At 44.0% G+C, this 20,541-nt stretch overlaps 1 protein-coding gene across 11 annotated transcripts in view; it reads left to right on the top strand.

Annotated features, from left to right (window-relative positions):
• Scmh1 (Scm polycomb group protein homolog 1) overlaps positions 1-18,927 on the top strand; it is a 187,710-nt gene extending 168,783 nt beyond the window's left edge. For 7 of the 11 annotated variants that reach the window (XM_026412897.2, XM_026412906.2, XM_026412896.2 and 4 more), the window contains 7 exons: positions 3,533-3,733; positions 5,514-5,705; positions 9,126-9,203; positions 12,779-12,973; positions 15,514-15,579; positions 16,626-16,768; positions 17,815-18,927. In XM_026412897.2, the coding sequence (XP_026268682.2) occupies positions 3,533-3,733; positions 5,514-5,705; positions 9,126-9,203; positions 12,779-12,973; positions 15,514-15,579; positions 16,626-16,768; positions 17,815-17,940 (1,001 nt within the window). In that variant the 3' untranslated portion in view covers positions 17,941-18,927. The remainder of the gene's footprint in view (positions 1-3,532; positions 3,734-5,513; positions 5,706-9,125; positions 9,204-12,778; positions 12,974-15,513; positions 15,580-16,625; positions 16,769-17,814) is intronic. The other 4 variants (XM_077791071.1, XM_026412900.2, XM_026412901.2 and 1 more) reach the window with 2 other exon arrangements.
• The last annotated feature ends 1,614 nt before the right edge of the window (positions 18,928-20,541 follow it).

Raw genomic sequence — 20,541 nt, 5'->3', positions numbered from 1 at the left:
AGAAGCCTGCAAGCCATCTTTCTTATTATCTCTGGGTCAAGTATTTATTTAGTGCTTTTTTGGTTTGATTGCTTTAACAACCACAATTTGCTTAGCCCTAGTTTTACTTGTATTTTTCTGGCCAAAGTGCAAGTTTTTCAAATCTTTCATCTTTGCTTTCTACTCCTGATTATCACAGTAAACTTGGCTAAAAGCCACTGGCAATATCTGAATGCTTAGATACCTTGGAATTTCCTCCACTGATGGACTAGTACATGACCTTTAATTTGGCTTCACAAAAAGTTTCAGGACATGGGCAAAATGTATACAACTTCTTTGCCAGAATATTACATGAATGGCCTCTAGTTCAATTTCCAATAGAGTTCTCCTCCTCTGAAACCTCATGAGCCCAATCTTTACTGTCCACAGCCCTGGCAACATTCTGGTTCTGGACACCCATAAAAATAGCCCATTAAGCTCCACTTACAATGTTCTAAAGCTTTTCAGCTTGCATAAACTTTTCAAAATTCCCCCAATTGCAACAGTTTGCAGCTTCAGATGCTTCTGAAGCACATGGACAGGTTAATCACAGCAGTGACCCCACTTCACAGTACCATTTCTGTTTTAGTCAGCTTTTCTGTTGCTGTGACCAAATGATCTGACAGGAACAGTTAGATGAGGAAGTTTATTTTGGCTCACAGTTTCAGAGGTCTTTGTCCATAGATGGCCAGGATGAGGCAGAATATCCTGGTGGAAAGGCATGGCAGAAGAAATCTGCACAGGACATGACACAAGAAGCAGAGAGAGCTCTGCTCACCAGGGACAAAATATAAGTACCAAAAGCACACCTGCAGTGGCTCACCTCCTCCAGCCACAGCCTACCTCCCTACAATTACCACCTAATCACCTAGTTAATCCATATCAGTGGACTGATTGACTGATTATGTTAAGGCTCTCATAACCTAATAATTTTGCCTCTGAATATACTCGTATTGTCTCACACATGAGCTTTTTGAGGATACTGCATATCTAATCTGTAACACCAAGCTAGTTATATTTTTTCCTTTGTATGTTTTAATTGAGATAAAGTTTGTATTCATGAAATATATAATCTTAAGTGTACACTTGGATGAACTTTAATAATGTCAGCACCCCTGTAACTACAACTCTGATCAAGATGTAAGATGTTTCTGCCACCACAGAAGTCCCCTCAGGCCTCCTCCCAGTCAGTCTCTGTTCCATGTAGATTCTGATTTTTACCACTCTCTCTTTAAAAAAAAAAAAAAAAAAAAAAAAGAACGGGAAAACCAGAGAGAGTGAGAGAGGGAGAGGGAGAGAGAGAGAATTTTAATATTTATTTTTTAGTTATCGGCGGACACAACATCTTTGTTTGTATGTGGTGCTGAGGATCGAACCCGAGTCGCACTCATGCCAGGCGAGTGTGCTACCACTTGAGCCACATCCCCAGCCCGGTTTTCCCGTTCTTGAACTGAATATGAATGAAACATGCTACGTGTACTTTTGTATTTTGTTTCTTTCATTCCAAATAATATTTCTGAGTAGCACCTATATTGTTGCTCCTGTCAGTGGTTCTTTTTTTTTTTTTTATTTCCAGGTGATATTCTATTAAATAACTATACCACAATTTGTATATCTGTTGATAGGTATTTGGTTCTAATTTGGAGTTAATTTGAGCATTCTTATAAGTGTCTTTTTGTAGCCATTTGTTGTCACTTACTTTTAATACACTTATTTTTAATACTTTAATACTTATATGTGTGTTTGTGTTTAAGTGGTTTTAGTAGAAGAATCATATTATTAGACATAGAAATCCTCACTTTCTTTAACATACCTCAACTGAGCCTTCTTTTATTAAATATACTTTATATTCACTTTCAGAGTTACCATTTTGCCAAAACTTAGGCCTTTGTAATTAGGGGATAAAACAGCTTGGTTCTCATCATTCCCCATTCTTGCTTGAAGGAATTATTCTTTCTTGTATATACCAAGTCAGTACTACTTCTGTTCTTTTTTTGTGTGTTTGTTTTGAGATATCTTGCTATGTGCCCAGGTGGCTCTCAAACCCCTTGGACATGTGGTCCTACACCTCAGCCTTCCAGGTTACTGGAATCCCAGGCAAACCACCACCCCCGGCTCTAGTTGCAACTTTTCCAATCTGCTTTCCAACTTCCAAAATGTTATTGTTGTCTCAGAATTAGGAGAGAATAGAGTGAAATGTATATGTTCAATTTATCTTATTTATGATTTTTTCCTTTTTCTCCCATTACCTTCCTCATACAGCTTACCTTCTTTCTGTTTTCCTTTCTTTTTTTTTTTCCTCTTCATATTGCTTCTCTTTAGAGCTATACAGGTGGAGATTCCTCAGAGAGCATCTAGTTCAACCACCTCATCTTTATAGACAATGAACCTGAGACCCAAAGAGGATGGCAGTTTATCCAGCAGCCCACATAACTAGTGCCCTGACCCTATTTGCCTTTAATAGCAAAGGAGATTTTTGCCCTCCTACCCACTCAGTGCAAGTAAGAACAGTACCTACTACTCAGTAGAAGCCTGAAAGGACATCAGGAGAGAGAATGTCATTACTGACCAAGCTGATGTAGGTCCTTCCCAGAGGCCAAGGACACAACAGCATTTAGAATGGCTTCCATCTCCTTTGCCCTGAACCCCACCACCACCAGTGCCACATGGAGGTCAGCAACCAAGATGGAGTGCCCAGCAATCTTGACAGGAGAACTTCTGAGAGAAAGAATATATACATGAGTCTTATAGACCCTTTTCATATTATTTTTCTATATTTTATTTTATTCTTTTCTATTTGTATTACTCTTTTGGGGTCTGATTATTGATGTAGAAGATAGTAAAAAATTATAAGGCCCAGAATAGAAAACAAGGCAAGTGACCAGTGGTTGTGATGATTCTATGTCCAATACCAAATATACACATACATGAGCACTCTCTTGCTATTATTACCATGGTCCCACAGCTCCTTACATAGATACAAGTTGAAAGGTGTAAAGAATTTATAAGGCAACCAAGTACAAAAAATGAAAGTTCATACATCTGGGGAAATGTTGAGGTTTTTTTGTTTTGTTTTGTTTTTCAAAACATAGAAGACAAAGTACAAATTCTGTCCTTTGGTTTTTGCTCTGGGCTATTCTTCCAGCAAGGCTGTATTCCCAGAGCCCTTGGTCATGCAATTTAGTCTGCTGGTAACTTGACCCTCACCGTTTATCCCTTGCAGTGTTTCAAACGGAAACCTGCTGAGACTCCTAGTGGGGATCAAAGCTCAGGGCATAATAAATGCAAGAGAGGGGCTGGAACTGTAGCTCAGTGGCAGAGCCCTTGCCTAGCATGTGAGAAGCACTGGGTTCTATCCTCAGCACCACATAAAAATAAAACAAATAAAATAAAGGCATTCTGTCCATCTACAACTAAGAAAAATAATTAATAAAAAAGTGGAAGAGAACACTGTCCTTTTGAATTCTCTGTGCCAGACACTCTATAAGGTTCTTGGATTTTTTGTCTCCTGTAGTTTGTATCTACTTGAACAAGAATGGCAGCCCAGGCCCTCACTTAGATAAGAAGAAGATCCAACAGCTCCCTGACCATTTTGGGCCAGCCCGTGCCTCTGTGGTATTGCAGCAGGCTGTCCAGGCATGCATCGACTGTGCTTATCACCAGAAAACTGTCTTCAGCTTCCTCAAACAGGGCCATGGTGGTGAGGTCATCTCAGGTAAGCACCCTTGGGCTAATGTGAACTCATAGCCAGAGTGCAGGCCTACTTAACTGATTTCTGACAAGGCATCCTGGTTTCTACTTGATACCCATAGGCTCTGGAAAAATGTGAAAGTGTCCCATTCCTCTGAGCCTTATGCATACCTCCTCCAGGAATACTCAAGCTAACTCTGCCTGAGTTTCTGGTATCACTCCTGTCTCCTGGCTTACTCTCCCATACAGAAAATAAATAAGTATGTGGCTTTAAAGGCATTTCAGAAGGAGTAGTTTGAGGGGCTTGGTTGTGGCAACAGGAGTTTCTCCAGAGTGCCATAGTCTCCATACTGGTTTTAGGGAATTACTGACCTTCTCTCATTTTTCTGACTTCTTTGTTTCCGGTTCCTAAACCAGGCACATACAAGGGAGCTGTGTCAGAGCCGGAAATGGCATTCACTTTCTTTTCTACTGACAATTTGATTCAACAGTAGTTTTTTGCTCTCACTGAGAGTATTTACTTTTTCTCATGTGCCCTGCTTCTGTTTCAATTTTCCTAAGTCCAAAATTCTCTTGGTGGTTTTTTTTTTTTTTTTTTAGGGGGGGGCGTTAAATGTCTTTATTAGGGTATTTAGTTATACATAACAGTAGAGTTCTTTTTAGTATTCTTTCTCATCAAACCTATGAAGCCTTGACCTAAAGCCTTCCAGTCTTAACTATAATGCTATTCTACAATACCCTGTTCTTCCTCCCTAATGAGTTACCATAACCAGCTTCAGGAAACCCAGCTGACATGGAAAACCCCATAAATCACCAAACTATTCTTTTAGCAAACATTTATGGAGCCCTGACCATATGTGAGAGGTTATTGCCAGATACTAGCTAGGAAAGGGGAATAATAGAAGAGACTCAGGTCTGCACAGGGGGAAAGAAAGAATCAAAACAGCTAATTGTGACAAGTTTTTTAATAGAGAATAGTGTGGGAACCCATGCTAGGGAGTAATTGACTTCATGGAAGATGAGGACAGACAGGGAGGGAAATGTTCTAGAAGGCTGGAAACTGTTGGGAAATTAAGCCCATGTCCCTTCTGAGGCTAGGCCACTCTCAAGCCTCTCATTTGCTTCTGTGCAGTAACCTGAAGGGACTGACCTTTACCTCCTCTTTAGCTGCTCTAACCCTGCTGGTTCCTGAGAGTGACCTGTTTATACCCAAGTCTCCATTTATTCACTGCCTTCAGAGCCATATACTCAGACCTTTTGCTTTTCAAATTTTATGCTGATATTTTTAGTAGAAATAGGAAGTATAATAAAATCAATCGTGAAACAGTTTCAAATGTTGCCAAAATTCAGTGCTTTTATATAGATTGGAAATTGTGTACCCAAGCCATTGCTAGTGATGGCTATATTCTCCTCTTCTGCCCAGCTTTTCTGTTCTTGGGCAATTCTTGTGAAAACAGCTTCCTAAATGAACAGATTTCCTGGAAGAGCCTCAATCAAGTGATGGAGCAGATAGAATTATGTTCACAGTTGTTTTCACAGGTTGAGTGAAATCATTCCAGAGCCCTAAGGGTGCAACAGACTTGGCCTGGCCACTCCCATTATTGCTTGCCCTTTGGAGTTGAAGGCAAAAATCAAAGCCCTCCAGGGAGGGAGGGAAAGGGAGGGAGAGAGCAGCCTGAGCACTGATTGCCTTTGTGTAACCAGGTAAGCCCAAGACAGCAGCTGGCTGGACAACCCCTGCCCTGCACCATGCTGCACTGTGCTGCTCGGCTGACGTGCATGGTTCTATTTACTTAACTCCACAGCCGTGTTTGACCGAGAACAGCACACCCTCAACCTCCCAGCAGTCAACAGCATCACCTATGTCCTCCGCTTCCTGGAGAAGCTCTGCCACAACCTTCATAGTGACAATCTGTTTGGCAACCAGCCCTTTACACAGACTCACTTATCACTCACTGCCACAGAGTACAGCCACAGCCACGACAGGTACCTACCAGGTAGGAGTTGGGATGGGACCTGGGCTGAGAGGGGGGTAGGACTGGCAGCAGCACCTTCTAGGGCCAGTTCTCAGACCTGCTAGCCTGACATCTTTCTGTCCACATCTGCAACACATCTGGGAGGTTTTGATTTCTTAATATCTTTATGCTTTAGGATTTTGTCTTCTGTTCTTGATTACTCTTCTTTCCTTTGGACCCTTATCCCTAGGAAAAGCTGGCTTATAAATCCCCCCTTCTGAGCTCCAAACAGCATTTGGAACCACTGTGAAATCACAGTGTACTTCCCAGGGTGAAGCTGGCAGCAAAGGTCTAACACAGCTCTTTCTCGCCAGCAGGAAGGTTTAGTCTCAGGCTGGAGATTGAAAAACTTGCTCCCTGGTGATTGGCCATCCATTCTTTCCTTTGGCACATGGCCCTAACTCTTTTAGCACTGCCAGTCTAGCAAGTCAATTCAAGTTCCTGCTATTTCCAACTAGGCCGGAAAATAACTTTTTTAGTTTAACATACCAGACTCACAATGGGAAAGCGGATGCCACGTGGCTAGGTCAGTGACTAAGCACTTCCAAGAGAGGTTGAAGAGTGAATGGAACTCACATCTCTAATCTGGAGTTCAGGACGCAGAACAGAGTGGGTGAAGGAAAGCTCAGCCTAACATAGCAAGGTAGGTCACTGTTGAAAGGGAGAAAGGCCTTTTAAAAGACATCTGTGGACCATGTCCCAAGCCGAAGAGCTGAGAAGAGGTGTGGTCAGTATGGGGTTGTGCTGTCTACCCTTGGGAAAGAAAGCACAGGTCTGAAAGGTGCCCCTCAATGCTTGTTCCTGAGGCGTCTTCTCTCTTCTTTCTTTCAGTGTAGTTTTAATGGACCACTTCTGACTTAAGTGCTACTTCTGGAGAATGTCTCAGGGAAGTGACCATTTATTTGCCCAGTCCTTTTCTCCCCTGCCCCATCTATACTTCTGCACCCAAATGAGCCTTACTTGTATGACTTGCAGGTGGGACAAAAGATAGCTGAATTGTAAATATTCCTGTGGGCGTCAGACCATCTGGTCCCTGCAGCCGTGTCTGTGCCTCATGTCTGGTTCTTTTCTTCAGGATGAACTTCTCACCCAACCTGCTCTAGATTGCTTCCTTTCAGCATTAGATTTTTTGAGAACAGAAAAGGTATTCTTACCTGCAGTTAGAATGTTGCACAAGACACGGTGGAGTTGGTACAAACAAAGGCAAGTTTTTAAATATCTGCAGCTATTGAGAAATTCTGAGCTGCATTTCTATCATGAAAGCTGGGCCTACCTGATTCTAAAAGCAGGGATACATAAGAGTGGGTAGCTTGTCCACAAAAATGCTTCTGAAATAAATAGGATCTCAGAATTTTTAAGTGGAATACTGTCATTAAGAACTCTGAAAAAGTATACTGGCAGCAGCATTCAGAAACTGGGCCTAAAGTCATGAATGTGGTTTGGGACTGGAATATGACCTTTCCTGGGAATTCTGTTCCAGTTTACTTCTATCTGATTCATCTACCAGATAAGAGGAGCAAGCTTCAGCCAGACTCTTCCTGCTCTACCAGCTAAGAAAGAGACAATGAATAGGGTGTCATTTTTCTCATTTTCTGTCTCCTTTCCCGTCTCCCACTTTCAGACAGATAAAGAGCCAACTCTGTGGCCTTGTTTACTCTCTAAGCTCAATTTCCTTATAGTGGGTGCTCATCAAATTTTCTGCTCCCACCATGGTTTCTATTTGCTTCCTTGAATGAGCCTTTTAACTGTGCTCAGAAAAGTCAGAGCCTTGCCTGGATTCCTAACTCCTCTGTGCCTCATAAATTATCTTGCTTGCTTGCCTGCTTTAGTGACCCTTTTCTCTGTTCCTGGTCCTTTATTGGTTCTTGTGTTGTTCTGATAACTGAGCTTAATGGTACAAGAGTTGTCTTTTGCTTTGCCCTTTGGATTTGATATTTATCACTCCTGCCCGTGTACCTGACTACATATTTCTACTAGTTTGACATCTGTAGGTACCACCTATGTTTTCTGGGTGCATACTAGAGCTCTCTCCCTTCCAGCTTGTCTCCACAGTACCCTACCACTATGATCTTGGCCTAACTGGTTGTACACTTCTAACATGGCAGACAGCCACCAAAAGCTCAGGTAGACTTCATCTTGGATTCAGTTTCCTTGTCTAAATTCCTAAATTGAGACAATTACTTTCTCATTATTTTATTTTGAAAACTTTCAAACCTATAGAAAACTTGTAAAAAATAGTACAATGAGAAACCATGCACCCTTCATGGTTTCTCATTGTACTATCACTTAAGTTTGCAATATTTATTTTTTCTCTTCCTGTATGAGTATATACAAACTTTTGTCTTCTATAATATATATACACTTTTGTGTATGTATATTATATATGTGTGTGTATATATACATATATATACATATATATACACACACACGTATGCATATGTATGTGTGTTTATTTACTGAATCATTTGAGAGTTAACTACAGATGAGAAAGTTTACCTTTAAATACCTTTGTCTATCTCTCTTTAAAATAAGAATTTAACATAAAAAATGCAAGAAATTTGGGGCTGGGGTTGTGGCTCAGCGGTAGAGCACTCACCTAGCACGTGTGAGGCCCTGGGTTCGATCCTCAGCACCACATAAAAATAAATTAACAAAATAAAGGTACTGTGTACAACTAAAAAATAAATATTTTTTTAAATGCAAGAAATAAGAAAATACTGGCTAATATGCAATCTATATCATAATTTTCCCCAGTGGTCCCAGTGATGTCCTTTATAGCTATTTATTTTCAATCCAAGATCCAATGAAGGATCATCCACTGCATTTCATTGTGCTGTCTCCTTAGCTTCCTTTAACTACAGTAGTTCTTTTGTCTTTATCTTCCATGACATGACATGGACATTTTGAGGGACCAGGCCAGCTGTTTAAGTCATCAAACATTTATTAAATACTCATTCTGTCTTAGATTTTATACTGGACTCTAGGAATACAGAGATGAAACAGACTCAACCCCTGGGCTCAAAGAGCTGAGAAAGGGAGAGATGTGGGATGTGGACGTGATTAAGAGCATGGACCTGAGGTATTCTGACATAGACAGTTGTGATGAACAATTACTGGGTTGAAAGGAAAGGGGAGAAGATTTCTGGGGAAGTCAGTGTTAGAGCAGAGTCCCTTTTTTAGGACCACATTTACTGAATCAAGGACAAGTCTTATGTAGACTAAGTTAGAGGGGCTCCTTCAGGTCCCCTAAAAATTGATAGTGATGGGCCCCACCAACTGTTGGTTTTAGCAGTAACTATTTTTTAGCTATAACTGAAGTCCATCTAGAATTAACCTGTGGGTCTGCTATTTTGAGATTTCCCATGTTCCAGGACAATGAGTTTCTTGTGCCTTTCTTTCTAGTTGCCATCCTGATCTCCAGAGTTAGTGATAAAGTGGTTCTTCTGCCCAAATCCCAAGACTCACCGAGATTAAAGCCAAGTAAGAACTATGAAGTCTCTCAGGGTGCCTCTCATCACCACGTAGGTTTCCTCATGGAATTGTCAAGAGTTTTCAGGAATCACACGTTTGTGGTTAATCGAAGCACATTGTCTGCCACATGTGCAGTTCCCAGATGGCTGTACTCTTCTGCAGACCAGCTTAAACATCAAGTTTGTAAGGGAGAAACTTGGTCTCCTCATCTAAAAGGACTCCCCTGTTATTGTCTGGCTGGATGCCCCATTCCTTTCCTTTGTGATATTTATAAGAGTTAATTTTTTAACTTACCTGCATTTTTTTTCATCCTTCTCACTAGACTAAAAGTTTCATGAGTTGAATAACAGTCTTGTGTTTACCATTCTCAGTGTCCATCACTTTAATTGTCACATGGTATTTAACAGGATTTATGGGTGAATAGGCAGGAGAAGATGTGGGCCACATGGTTCAGAAAGGGATGCTTTTTAACACCTTCAGCTTGCACGAGGATTGTGCTTGTATCTCCAAGTCCTGTGCTGGTCTGAGAATTTTCTTAGATCCACAGCTCTAGTTCCATACTCACTCAGTTCATTCTACAGGGGAGAGGTAGGTGTGAACATGGAATCCTTGAACCTCAGAAGTAGAAAATGCCGTAGAGGTCACTGAGTGCTTTTCTGACCTCTGCTTAAATACTCCCAATGACAGGTTGCTCATTTTTTTTTTTTTTTTGGCAGTTGATTTTATTTTCAGACTAAAATCTAAAATGCCTATTTTATTTATTTTTTTGTACCAAAAACTAACCCCAGGGGCACTTAACAACTAAGCCATATCCCCAGCCCTTTTTATTTTTTATTTTGAGAAAGGATATCACTGAGTTGCTTAGGGCCTCATTAAGTTACTGAGGCTGGCTTTGAACTGCCTCAGCCTCCCAAGGCACTGGGATTACAGGTGTGTGCCACGACACCCAGCTAAAATGCCTTCCTTTTGTGAGCTGAAATCTGCCTTCTTTTAACTCCTGCCCCTTGTTCTACTTTCTGCATTCCAAAAGAACAAAAGCTATCTGTAGCCCTGTTCCCTGCCCAAGCTGCCATTGGGGTATTTGTCTCCCATGACTTTTCTCCAGAACACTTGCCTCCCCGTGCCCTTTCCCCATGGCCATGATCTCTAGTCTCCTCTCCACCATTTAATTCTCAAGTCACTTTGCTTCTCCCTGAAAGTGAGTACATGGGTAAGGGCCTCCCCGCCTATTTCCCTGTACCCAATAGAGTGGCAGCATCATTCCACTACTTGTTGAATGATGATTGCTGTCGTGTCTCCAGCATAGCAACAATAAATTTAATTTACATTGATCGTAGAAGACTAAAGATTTTTCATCTCCATCTTATAGATGGGCAAACTGAATCTCAGAAAAAGGCACTGATGATTGACAAATGATCATTCTAGAAGTAGAACTCATCTTCCAGCCCTAACCTCAGATACCTGAACCAGTGAAACTTGTTTTAGTAGTAATTTTTTTTTTTGCAAAGGTAAGATTACATTAGCCTCCAGTGTATAAAAATTAATAGAAACTGGAATGAGGCCCAGAGCCTCCCTGTGGAGGATCCACAGATTCTGTGAGCACAATTGGAAAGTATCGCTGTGGTCTTCTACCCTGACCTTGTCCTACCCAAAAGCAGCAGGACCCATAAGATCAGCCTTAAAATGTCTAGGGCCTCTCAGAGCTTTGGCATGATGCTTAATTTTTCTAGTATATCTCATTAGGACAAGATTTAATGATCTTGCCTAGTCCAGATGCCACCATCCAGATGTTCAGACCCCTCAAATCACAATCCAGATCTCAGCATCCTTGGTGCTGCTGAAAGAAAGAGATTCCCACTGGTCTGCATCGCATCTGGTGAGCACTGGCACTGTTGTCATGATCATGTGTCACAGCTGTTGGCCTCTGAGGCAGACAGCAGCAGGCCTGGAAGGGTGGAATGGCTGGAAGGGTGATGTGACTCTATTGAATGGCTGGAAGGGTGAGGTGACTCTACTGAGAACTGCAGAAATTAGATCAAAACAATTTTTTTTCAAAGTTTGATTTGCTGCTCCAACTATGAATAATAACAAAGTAACAGTTTCTCACAACCTCTTCCATGTTCTCATTTTAATGTTCTCTGTAGTACAGAATGGTTTTCCCAAATTTTACACATGAGGAAACTGGTGCTCAGAGAACAAAAGCAACTTGCCTAGGATAACATACCTAGTGAAAGGCAGAAGCCAGGTGTAGAATCCAGGTCTCCCACTTCTTGGTTGGTTCATGTCTCAAAGTGGAACTGCTACAGATTTCTGGAAAATCAGAAGCCTCATCTGCAGAAAAAAAGTAGGCATGGTGTAGGGATCCTGGAGCCTCAGAGACTTCTTTCAGAACTCCTCCTAGGAAAGGGCATCCACAATTAACCTCCCTGTGAAGAGGAATAAGCTATCTGATGCCAGATTCGACTTTGAGCACATGATCGCTGACCAGTTTTAGGTATTAGGAAGTTGTCCTAAAATTTTAAATCATCTTGCCAGTGAGGTCTTATTGTGTGTCAGAAAACAAATTTATTGTTTATCAGAGTCCCTGAATGAATCCCAAGCATTATCCACACACTTGATTCTAAAAATCATGAAGAACACTGATATGGTCTGGTACCCAGGACCCCCTCCCCCTACAGAGGATGCAGTGGACAGAGCTGAAGAACTAACTTGGCCTAGGTAGAAGCTGGTTACAAGAGGGTGTCAGCTTTGGGTTCCTGAGTGCTGTGATTGCATGCTGCTGCCTGATGCTGGGACATGGGCCAGGTATAGAAACATCAGGGTGAGATTCCTTTTCAATGGCTTTCATAGCCATTCATTTCTGACATTCTCCAGCCCCTTGTAAGGCTACCCCTTATGTAGATGGCTTTCCCATGGTATAGGTGAGGAGACAGGTTTTCAGGGAAGCACTCTGCCAAGTGGCAGAGTCAAATTCTAACCCTGATCCTCATCTCCAAGCCCAAGCTTTCCCCAGTGTACAACCCAAGCTTCCCTGGAAAGTTTCTGTTGAACAGGGTAAATAAAAACGGAGGGAACAAAGTAGGAGCAGATGATCCTTTACAGACAGGCCTTTAACTGGGCATCAAGCATCATTTCTGAGATGTCCTGGTGGTTCAGCAGAGGTCAGCTTCTAAAGGACCCTCTTCTGAGCAAATGTATCCCTTCTGGTGATAGCTAGTGGCACCCCTATCCCTGCTCTAGAGCACCTTGTGACTAAGGCAGTTTCTTCCATGCTAGAGAGACTCCATTTTTTAAATAAAGTTTTTCTCTTTATCTGTAAAATCTTAGGACATCCAGGCAGAAAAAAAATCTTAAAGACTATCCAGTCTAAGAAGAGGAGTCTTTAAGCAAGCCAAAGTCCAGAATGTGACACTGAGTTTGGTTAAGGACACCTGGTGAGAGTTGGGGCCATGACTGACACACAGGTCTCCTGAGTCCCAGCCAAGGATTTATGTCTTGTTGCCTCTTGTCCCTCTCAGCTGGTATTGAGAACCAACACTCTGAAAGCTCACCCCTGCTCTACTCCTGGTTGTATTGTTTTCCAGGTGAAACCTTTGTCTTGGGGAATAGTCTGGCCCGGTCCTTAGCACCACACACAGACTCAATGGACTCTACGTTGAATCCTACCAACCTTGTCAGTACCTCCCAGAATCTTCGAACTTCTGGGTACCGGCCCTTGCTTCCTTCCTGCGGCCTCCCACAGAGCACTGCCTCAGCCGTACGCAGGCTATGCTCCAGGGGTAAGATGACCAAAGTTTGGGGCCTTCTGTCTCCCTCCCTCCCTCCTCTTTTCCTTCCTCCTCAACTCTGGGAAGCCAGAGGGAACCTAGCTCTGTTGCCCCCTGTATGGTGGTGGGACTGGGGCTGAACCCACTATTATGCTTGATATCAGGCACCTGGAAAGCAATTGGAATCTGAGGTTAACTTGAGAATAGTAGAAACTAAAAGCCAAAGACTGGGAGACAAAAGAAACAGGAAAGACTCATTCCATGTGTTTGGTGGGAGTATATAAAAAAGAAATCACTTTTTGTCTTGTAAGGGAGACAAACACTTAAAAAGATAATTATAAAACAATATCGAATGCAGTGACAGATATGCTTTGAATAGTATGGAAACTGCGAGAAGAGACACCTAATCCAGCTTGGCATTTAAGGGAAGCTTCCTTGAGCAAGTGGTACCTTGTCTAAAACTGTGTGAATAGTCATGAAGGGTAAGAGGGATCCAGGAAGAGGAGATATGCAAGGACAAAGGGATAGGAGATAATATGGGTGGCCCCAGAAGTGTGTGCAGTTTTATATTGCTGAAACATAAATGTGATAACAGGGCTTCATAGAGCAAAGCCTGGAAGGGTCAGAGCATGTATCACTGGAGACCTTACATGCCATGCCATAAGTTTTAACATTATCTTGCAGGCAATGTGAAGCTACCAGAGGCTTTTACTTAGAGACAAGGCATAGACCAAGTTTGTGTTTCCAGCAGGATTCTGCCTTCTATACTGTGTATGGACTTGAGGAGGGACATACTAGAAGACCAGTTACCAGATTTACAAGAGTGGGCCAACCAGAATGAAAACAGCCTGAATCAGTGAAAGAGGTTTAGAAACAAAAGAAAGTTATCCGTGAGATAAATGTTGTCAGAGCTAAGGATTGTGAGAAAGGAGGGAGTGGAGAATGTCTTCCAGGTTTAGATGTCTGTCTGTGGTGGCTGGAGGGAAGGCAGTGCCATTCACCAAAAGAGAACCAACCATGGAAAAATAGGAACAGAGGGAGCCAGTTCGAGGGTCAGCAAGGGCCTATAATTCAAAAGAAGTTCTTTTAGAGTGGGAATACTCAAGCATGTTTGTCAGTAGACAACTTGAGCTTTCCAAAAAGTTAAAAGAATATAGGGAAGAGGAGAAAACCTTGCAGGTAGTGGGAAGGAAGAAAAATCAAAGACATAGACAGGTGGTTCAGGCTTAAGCCGGGGGGAATACACCTTCTCTAGGGTAAGAAGGAAGATCATGTCCATCAGTGGACAAAGAGAGGGCTGAGTAGGGGAGGGCTTAGGAGTGCTGAAAGATTGGACCAGTCTAGGAGAAATGGATCTAGTAAGGGAGGATTTACAGGAAACATCAGGGGCCCAACTATGCTTGGAGAAATAGAATGCCAGTTTACAGAGCTGTGGTTTTCTTCTGTGGTTATTAGTAATCTAGATATGGAATGAGAAAAGACAGTTTGAGAATAGGGTTTTAAGTTAAGCTAGTAAGGCAAGATGGGGCAGGAATGGAGCATATGTAAGGAAATCAGTGGAGCTAGAAGGAGAGTGAGTAAGGTCATCAGCTACTGGTTGTGGACAATGCTGAAGAATGTGATGCAATGCTTGTACTGAACGTGTAAGTCTCAAGAGAGTTACAAAGATGAGAGGTTGGTGTCAGCAAATGGAATGTTTAAAATTCTGAAGTTGCTGGGTATGGTAGCACATGCCTATAATCCCAGTACCTCTGGAGACTGATCACAAGTTCAAGGCCAGCCTCAACAACTTAGCAAGGCCCTGTCTAAAAAAAAAAAAGATCTGAGTGGGTTGCTCAGTGGTTAAGGACCCTAGGTTCAATTCCTACTACCAAAAAATAAAATTCTGAAGTAGACTTGTTCCAAGTGATGGCAAGAACCAGACAGTGGCCTTGGCAGTAGGAATTTGAAGTAGAGTAGAGGTGAAAGTCGCTGGAGTCATGGTAGTTAAATGGATCACTTCTAAGGATAATGGAAGGAATTGGTGTGGGACAGAAAGTGTGAGCAAGTACCAAAAGGTCTTCATTTAACAAGGGGTAGTAACTTAGAGATCTGTTATATAACTGTGACCAGGAAAAGCAGATGATTAGGTCCATTTTTGGCCTCTGAAGAACATTTCATAGGTGGATGATCTTAGATTGGGGAAGCAGGAATATGCCACCTCCATACCCCCAGCTTGGCCTCCCCCAGCCCAGGGACATGTGAGGTATGAAAAAAAATAGACTCCATCAGCAAGATCAGCAATGAAAGGTGACCTGGGGAGAAAGAGAGTTTTCATGAAGACTGAGTCAGGAGAAGAAGCCTGTGGTATCTCCCCACCCCCACCCCAGCCAGGTGGCAAAATGGGATAGAAAGAGACCTCAAGTAGAGGTTGAGCTGAGAGCTGATTCTAGCCTCACCTCCTCTGCCTTGTGACTTGGGTAAGTTGTCCCACCTCTCAGGTCTCCCATATGCAAAGTATTCCTCATGTGGGAAATAGATATGCTGCTGATACCAACCTGGTCTTTCCACAGGAGTGTTAAAAGGATCAAATGAAAGAAGGGGTATGGAATCATTTTGGAAACTAAATCATTCCCCAGGTATGTAGGGATTTTCTGTGATTGTTGTCTTCCCCAAGGCCTGTTTCTGGGTGGTGCTTTGAGATAGGTTCCTCTCATGACGCTGGCTTCAGATGGCACTGTGGCCTCCTAGGATCTCCACTCTTCCTATGGAACACATTGTGAGTCTGTCTGCCAGGTCATGGTCTAAACCTCTTTGACCCTGAAAACCTTTGTAAGACTAGAGGATTCTATTTGGCTCTAGAATTATTTGTTTCAAAGAATTTAGATATTGAGTCTATCCCATCTTCTTTCATTAATCCAGATTAATTATGGGTTTGTTAGTCTGGTCTCTTATGGATGTGCCTCACCTGCCTCAGTTAGTCACAGAGACAAGCAGCCTTCCTTGAAGGGCAGCCACCAGTTGTACATATTAGGGTGAGAAGCAGGGGCCTGAGATAAACTATCTGCAGAAATGCGAGTAGAAGACAGAGCCAGGGCACTAAAGCATCTCCTTCCTAGCTTTATGGTCTTGGGCAAGTTTCTTTACCTCTCTGGACCTGGGTTCCCTTCTCTTTAAACTAAAGATGGCAAGGACCTCCTTCAAGGGTTGTTTTAAAGGTGACTTGAACTGACAATGGTGAGGTTCTTTATAATTTGGAATACTGATCACCTATCTGATCACTTTTCTCCACCACCACCCTGGTTTAGACCATAGCTGTCTCCTGCCTGGATTTTTATAGTTTCTTTTTTAACTGGTCTCTTGTTTCACTCCTTCCCTTCTAATATGTGTCATCCACATGGACCTTGAAAGGATCCTTTTGATTTTGAGATGGTGTGTATCACTCCTCTGCTCAAACCTACCTGTCACTGAGAAGAGCCAGTGGTTTTTAGTGGCATACAAGGTCCTCTATTAAAGTCAATTTGACTTTCCTTCTGTGGAAAAACTCATGACTCCCAAGGCTGCCTCAGTCCCTCTGCTCATGCTCGACTGCCGCCGAGCACATCCCCTGCAAGGCCACTGAGTATGCCCAGGGAGTGGTGAGGACATACCCACCCGCTATGGTAGGCGCCTTCCTCTCCTGCAGGGTCTGACCGATACCTGGAAAGCCGGGAAGCCTCTCGACTGAGTAGCCGGGACCCCTCCTCATGGACAGTCGAGGACGTGATGCAGTTTGTCCGGGAAGCTGATCCTCAGCTTGGACCCCATGCTGACCTCTTTCGAAAACATGTAGGTGCCTCTGTCTAACGTCTCTCATGTACTAGAAATTTTGCCACTGTAGCCTGTAGACTTTTAAAGGGCATTAGCTATCCATTTGTTCCAGGTCCTTTGAAACAGAATGCAGGAGATGCCATAGAAACATAGAAACAGAATCTGGGGTCTCAGACTGACAACTGGGCATTATGTCCACTTTATTCAATTAGTGTAGGATGATTTGGCCACATTCCTGCTGGGTTTGTGGACTGGGGCTCAGCTTCAAGCACAGGGACCTCAGTCCCTTTTCCCAGAAGTTTGCTTTCCCACCTGCCTTTGCATGAGAATCAGGGGCCTTAGCCCAGTTTTTAAAGAATTCCTAGCAAGTGACCCCACACACACACCTTATCAGTCCCCCATCATCTACTTGCTCCTCTGTGAGCCTTCAACATCTCTTGAAGTGACCCTTTGGCTCCATGGCAGCATTGCCCCTGATCCCCCAGCTCTGACCATACTCCTGATTTGGGTCTCAAGCCTGCATCTCCTCAGCCAGTGCTGCTTGATACTTTTCTTTCTTTGGGCACTTAGAGTAGGTCACTGCTCCTTTATGTCTTTCACACCAGGTAGGTTTTCACAGTGACTAGAACAGGCCTGAAGGGCATGCAGCTGTTCAGTGAGTTCTGCTTTGGCCCAGCTCACACAGAGGAGTCTCTGCTGCTCAGGAGAGCTGATGAGTCACAGAATAGCAGTTGAGGGTCAGTATAAACACAGGCCAGGTACACAGACTGGGAGGTTTCCTGGAAGAGATGGAGTTGAGCTGGGTCTTAGGCTTGGAGGGTGGGGAACCACCTCCCAGGGACACAGTACAAGCTTGTGTGAGGATCTAAGCGACTGCTTGGTAGTCAATGCCTGGGGAAGAGGGATGCTCAGAGGCAAAGGGGGAGAACAGGAAGGCTTCAGTGTCCCAGCAGCATGACATACTCCATGCAGTTGGCACTTCTGTGGGTGGCCTTTAATCAGAACGTGGGGCAGTCAGACCAACTAGGCCTCTGATAGCACCTCCCCCCTACCCCCATCTCCAGGAGATCGATGGCAAGGCCCTGCTTCTGCTGCGCAGTGACATGATGATGAAGTACATGGGTCTAAAGCTGGGGCCTGCACTCAAGCTCTCCTTCCACATTGACCGGCTGAAGCAGGGCAAGTTCTGAACAGGAGGCACAGCCTAGACAATGGAGTGGTCGGGCAGATGGGGCATTCTTCTCCTTGGAAGAAGGCTACCAGCCTGCTCCTAGGCACCTCACTGGAGCTCAGGCCACTCCAGGACTCCAGGAGGCTATGTGGAGCCACCACTGCTACCCCCACCCCTCTTGCCATGATGAGTCCTTCCATGAAGGACCAAGGAGGGGCAAGTATGGGCCTGGGGCTGGCGCTGCTCTTCCCCTCAGCCCTGCCATGGCTCTGAGGTCCCCTCTATTTATTTTTTAAGCCAGCTATCCTCTCACCAGGAATTTAGACTGAGCACCGTCCAAGTGGCAGAGGAAGAGCCCTTGGACCCCCCTACCCTGCCGCTCTCCTCCCGGGTTTGGTGTGGCATCCCACTGCCCCACAGTGCCTGCCTTCCCACCAGATCCCAGACTCCACAAACTCATGGTGCAAACCTTTACCTTTTTTAAAAAAGATCTTTTCTTATTGCTAATTTATTGTTTCTGGACTTGGGCAGACACTCTGGGTAATACTTCTCTTGCACCAGACACTGGGTTTTGAGAGTAGGGATACTACCCTGCCCTGGTCCCAGAGAGGCCCCCAATGGGTGTAGCCCCTTTTCAGAGGACACTGCCTAGGGTGCTTCTTTTTGGAATGGACAGACCCACGTGCTCCCATGGGGAGGAGAGGGTCATACTGTCTGTCTCTCTCTGCCCCCAGTGGGCCATTTGTAGCCCCAGCCCTCCTGCGGGATGGGAGCTCTCCCACATGGTCTCCACCACAGTTCCTTACCCTCACCAGAACTGCTGCAGAAGATTGGGTCTAATGATTATAGGCCAAAAAGGCCCTGTGGTTGGGGGAGGGTCTCTAGGCTGGAATGTTTGCCTCCTCGCTGTCCTGTGCTTCCTTGTAAGCAAGTCAGCAGCTCAGCTGCTCCTGCTGCCATCTGGACTTATTTTATGTCAATTTGTTTATAAATAAAAACCAATACAGATGCCAGTGTCTTTTTAATCAGTTAACAGTTAAGTCAGTCTGCATTCAGTGAGCAGATCACTCTCCTCTCCATCTTGATTTTCACATACATAAAATGAGGAGCTTGGACTAGACGGTCCCTAAGAGCTCTTCTAATCCCAGCAATCCTACACAACAGGCTAGCTTCCAGAAGCCCCCAAGGTCCCAGCAACTGACTAGCAGGACAGTTGTGTGAATCCATTCTCTGCCCTCAAAGGGCTTTGCTGTGGTGCAGCTGGACAGTGGGGAGCCTAGCAGTTGCACCATATGGGGCAGTAAGAAGTAGCATGAGAGCCAGCAACTGTGAAGAGCCTCAGCTGGCTTCATCCTCACCCTCATGCTTATGACAAAGTTTAGGGTTTTCAGGAGCTGGAGAGAAAGTATAAGGAGCAACTGCTCAGTGCAGTGTAATCTGTTATAGTTTGGATCTGGAACGTCCCCCAGAGCCTCATGTGGTGAAGGCTTGTAATGTTCAGAGGTGGGGATGTGACTGGATCATGAGGGCTCTAACTTTATCAGTGAATTAATCCACTGAAGGATTCTTAGCTGTATGAATTTAAGATGTAGCAGAAACTGTAGCAGGTATAGTGGGAGGGAGTGTACCCCTGGGGGCAGGCCCGTGGGGACTATATCTTGTCTTTGGCTCTGTTCTTGGCTGTCGTGTGCTGAGCAGCTTTCCTCCACCAAATCTGTCTGCCATGATGTTCTGCCTCACCTCAGGCCCAGAGCAATTGACTTGGCCAACTAGGGACTGAAAACAGGCGCCAAATAAATCTTTCCTCCTCTAAGTTGTTTTTCTCAGGGATTTTGTCAGAGTGACAGTTGACTAACACTGACCATAACAGTAACAACACTTGCATAAACCTGTGCCACACAAACTGCTCTTTAGGAATTATACTTATCTTACTGAATCTTCACAACAAGCCCCCTTTATAGACAAAGGAAAAGTTCAGGTCCCACAGGCAGGAAAGGCCAAAGAAGAGTTTGAAGCCAGCTTACCTGACTGTAAGGCTAAGATTCTTGCCTGCTTGCTATAGACCCTTGGGTGGGTCATTTCCCTCCTTTAGGCCCATCAGGCTATGAGTGGTTTGGATGAGACTTCTGCAGGCTCTACCAGCCTTCACCAGTGACTAGTTCTTGATGTTCTTGATAGCATGAATAACTGGTCATATCCTGTCCACTTAGCTACTGTGAGGTTCTAATCACAGTCACTGAAGCAGCCAGGGTCAAGGCTGCCAAACTACAATAGTCCCTCTTTTCTATACTCCTGAGCATCAGGCCCTGGGTGGCTGTGCTGTTCAGTCAAGATGCTCCCAAAGAGGGCCCGACTGAACTTGAGGAACAAACTTCTGAACATCCTCCTTACTACCTCAAGAGACCGAGACCCTGAAGCTAACACCTGTATCTGAGCAGGCCAGACATGCTGTGAGGCTGGGCCTCATGGAGCTGAATGGACACCCCCACTTGCTCATCACCAAGAGTAGGCACTTTACTGATGTTCAATTTTGAAAGTGCTTATTGTGCTGGTTTTATGTATATCATCTCATTTAAATTTCACAACCCTTTAGGATAACAACTATGTTCCCCTATCTTAT

The sequence above is a fragment of the Urocitellus parryii genome, chromosome 11 (genome assembly GCF_045843805.1).
Source record: "Urocitellus parryii isolate mUroPar1 chromosome 11, mUroPar1.hap1, whole genome shotgun sequence".
In the NCBI taxonomy this organism is placed as follows: Eukaryota; Metazoa; Chordata; class Mammalia; order Rodentia; family Sciuridae; genus Urocitellus; species Urocitellus parryii.
This window is presented reverse-complemented; position numbering and strand designations above follow the sequence as displayed.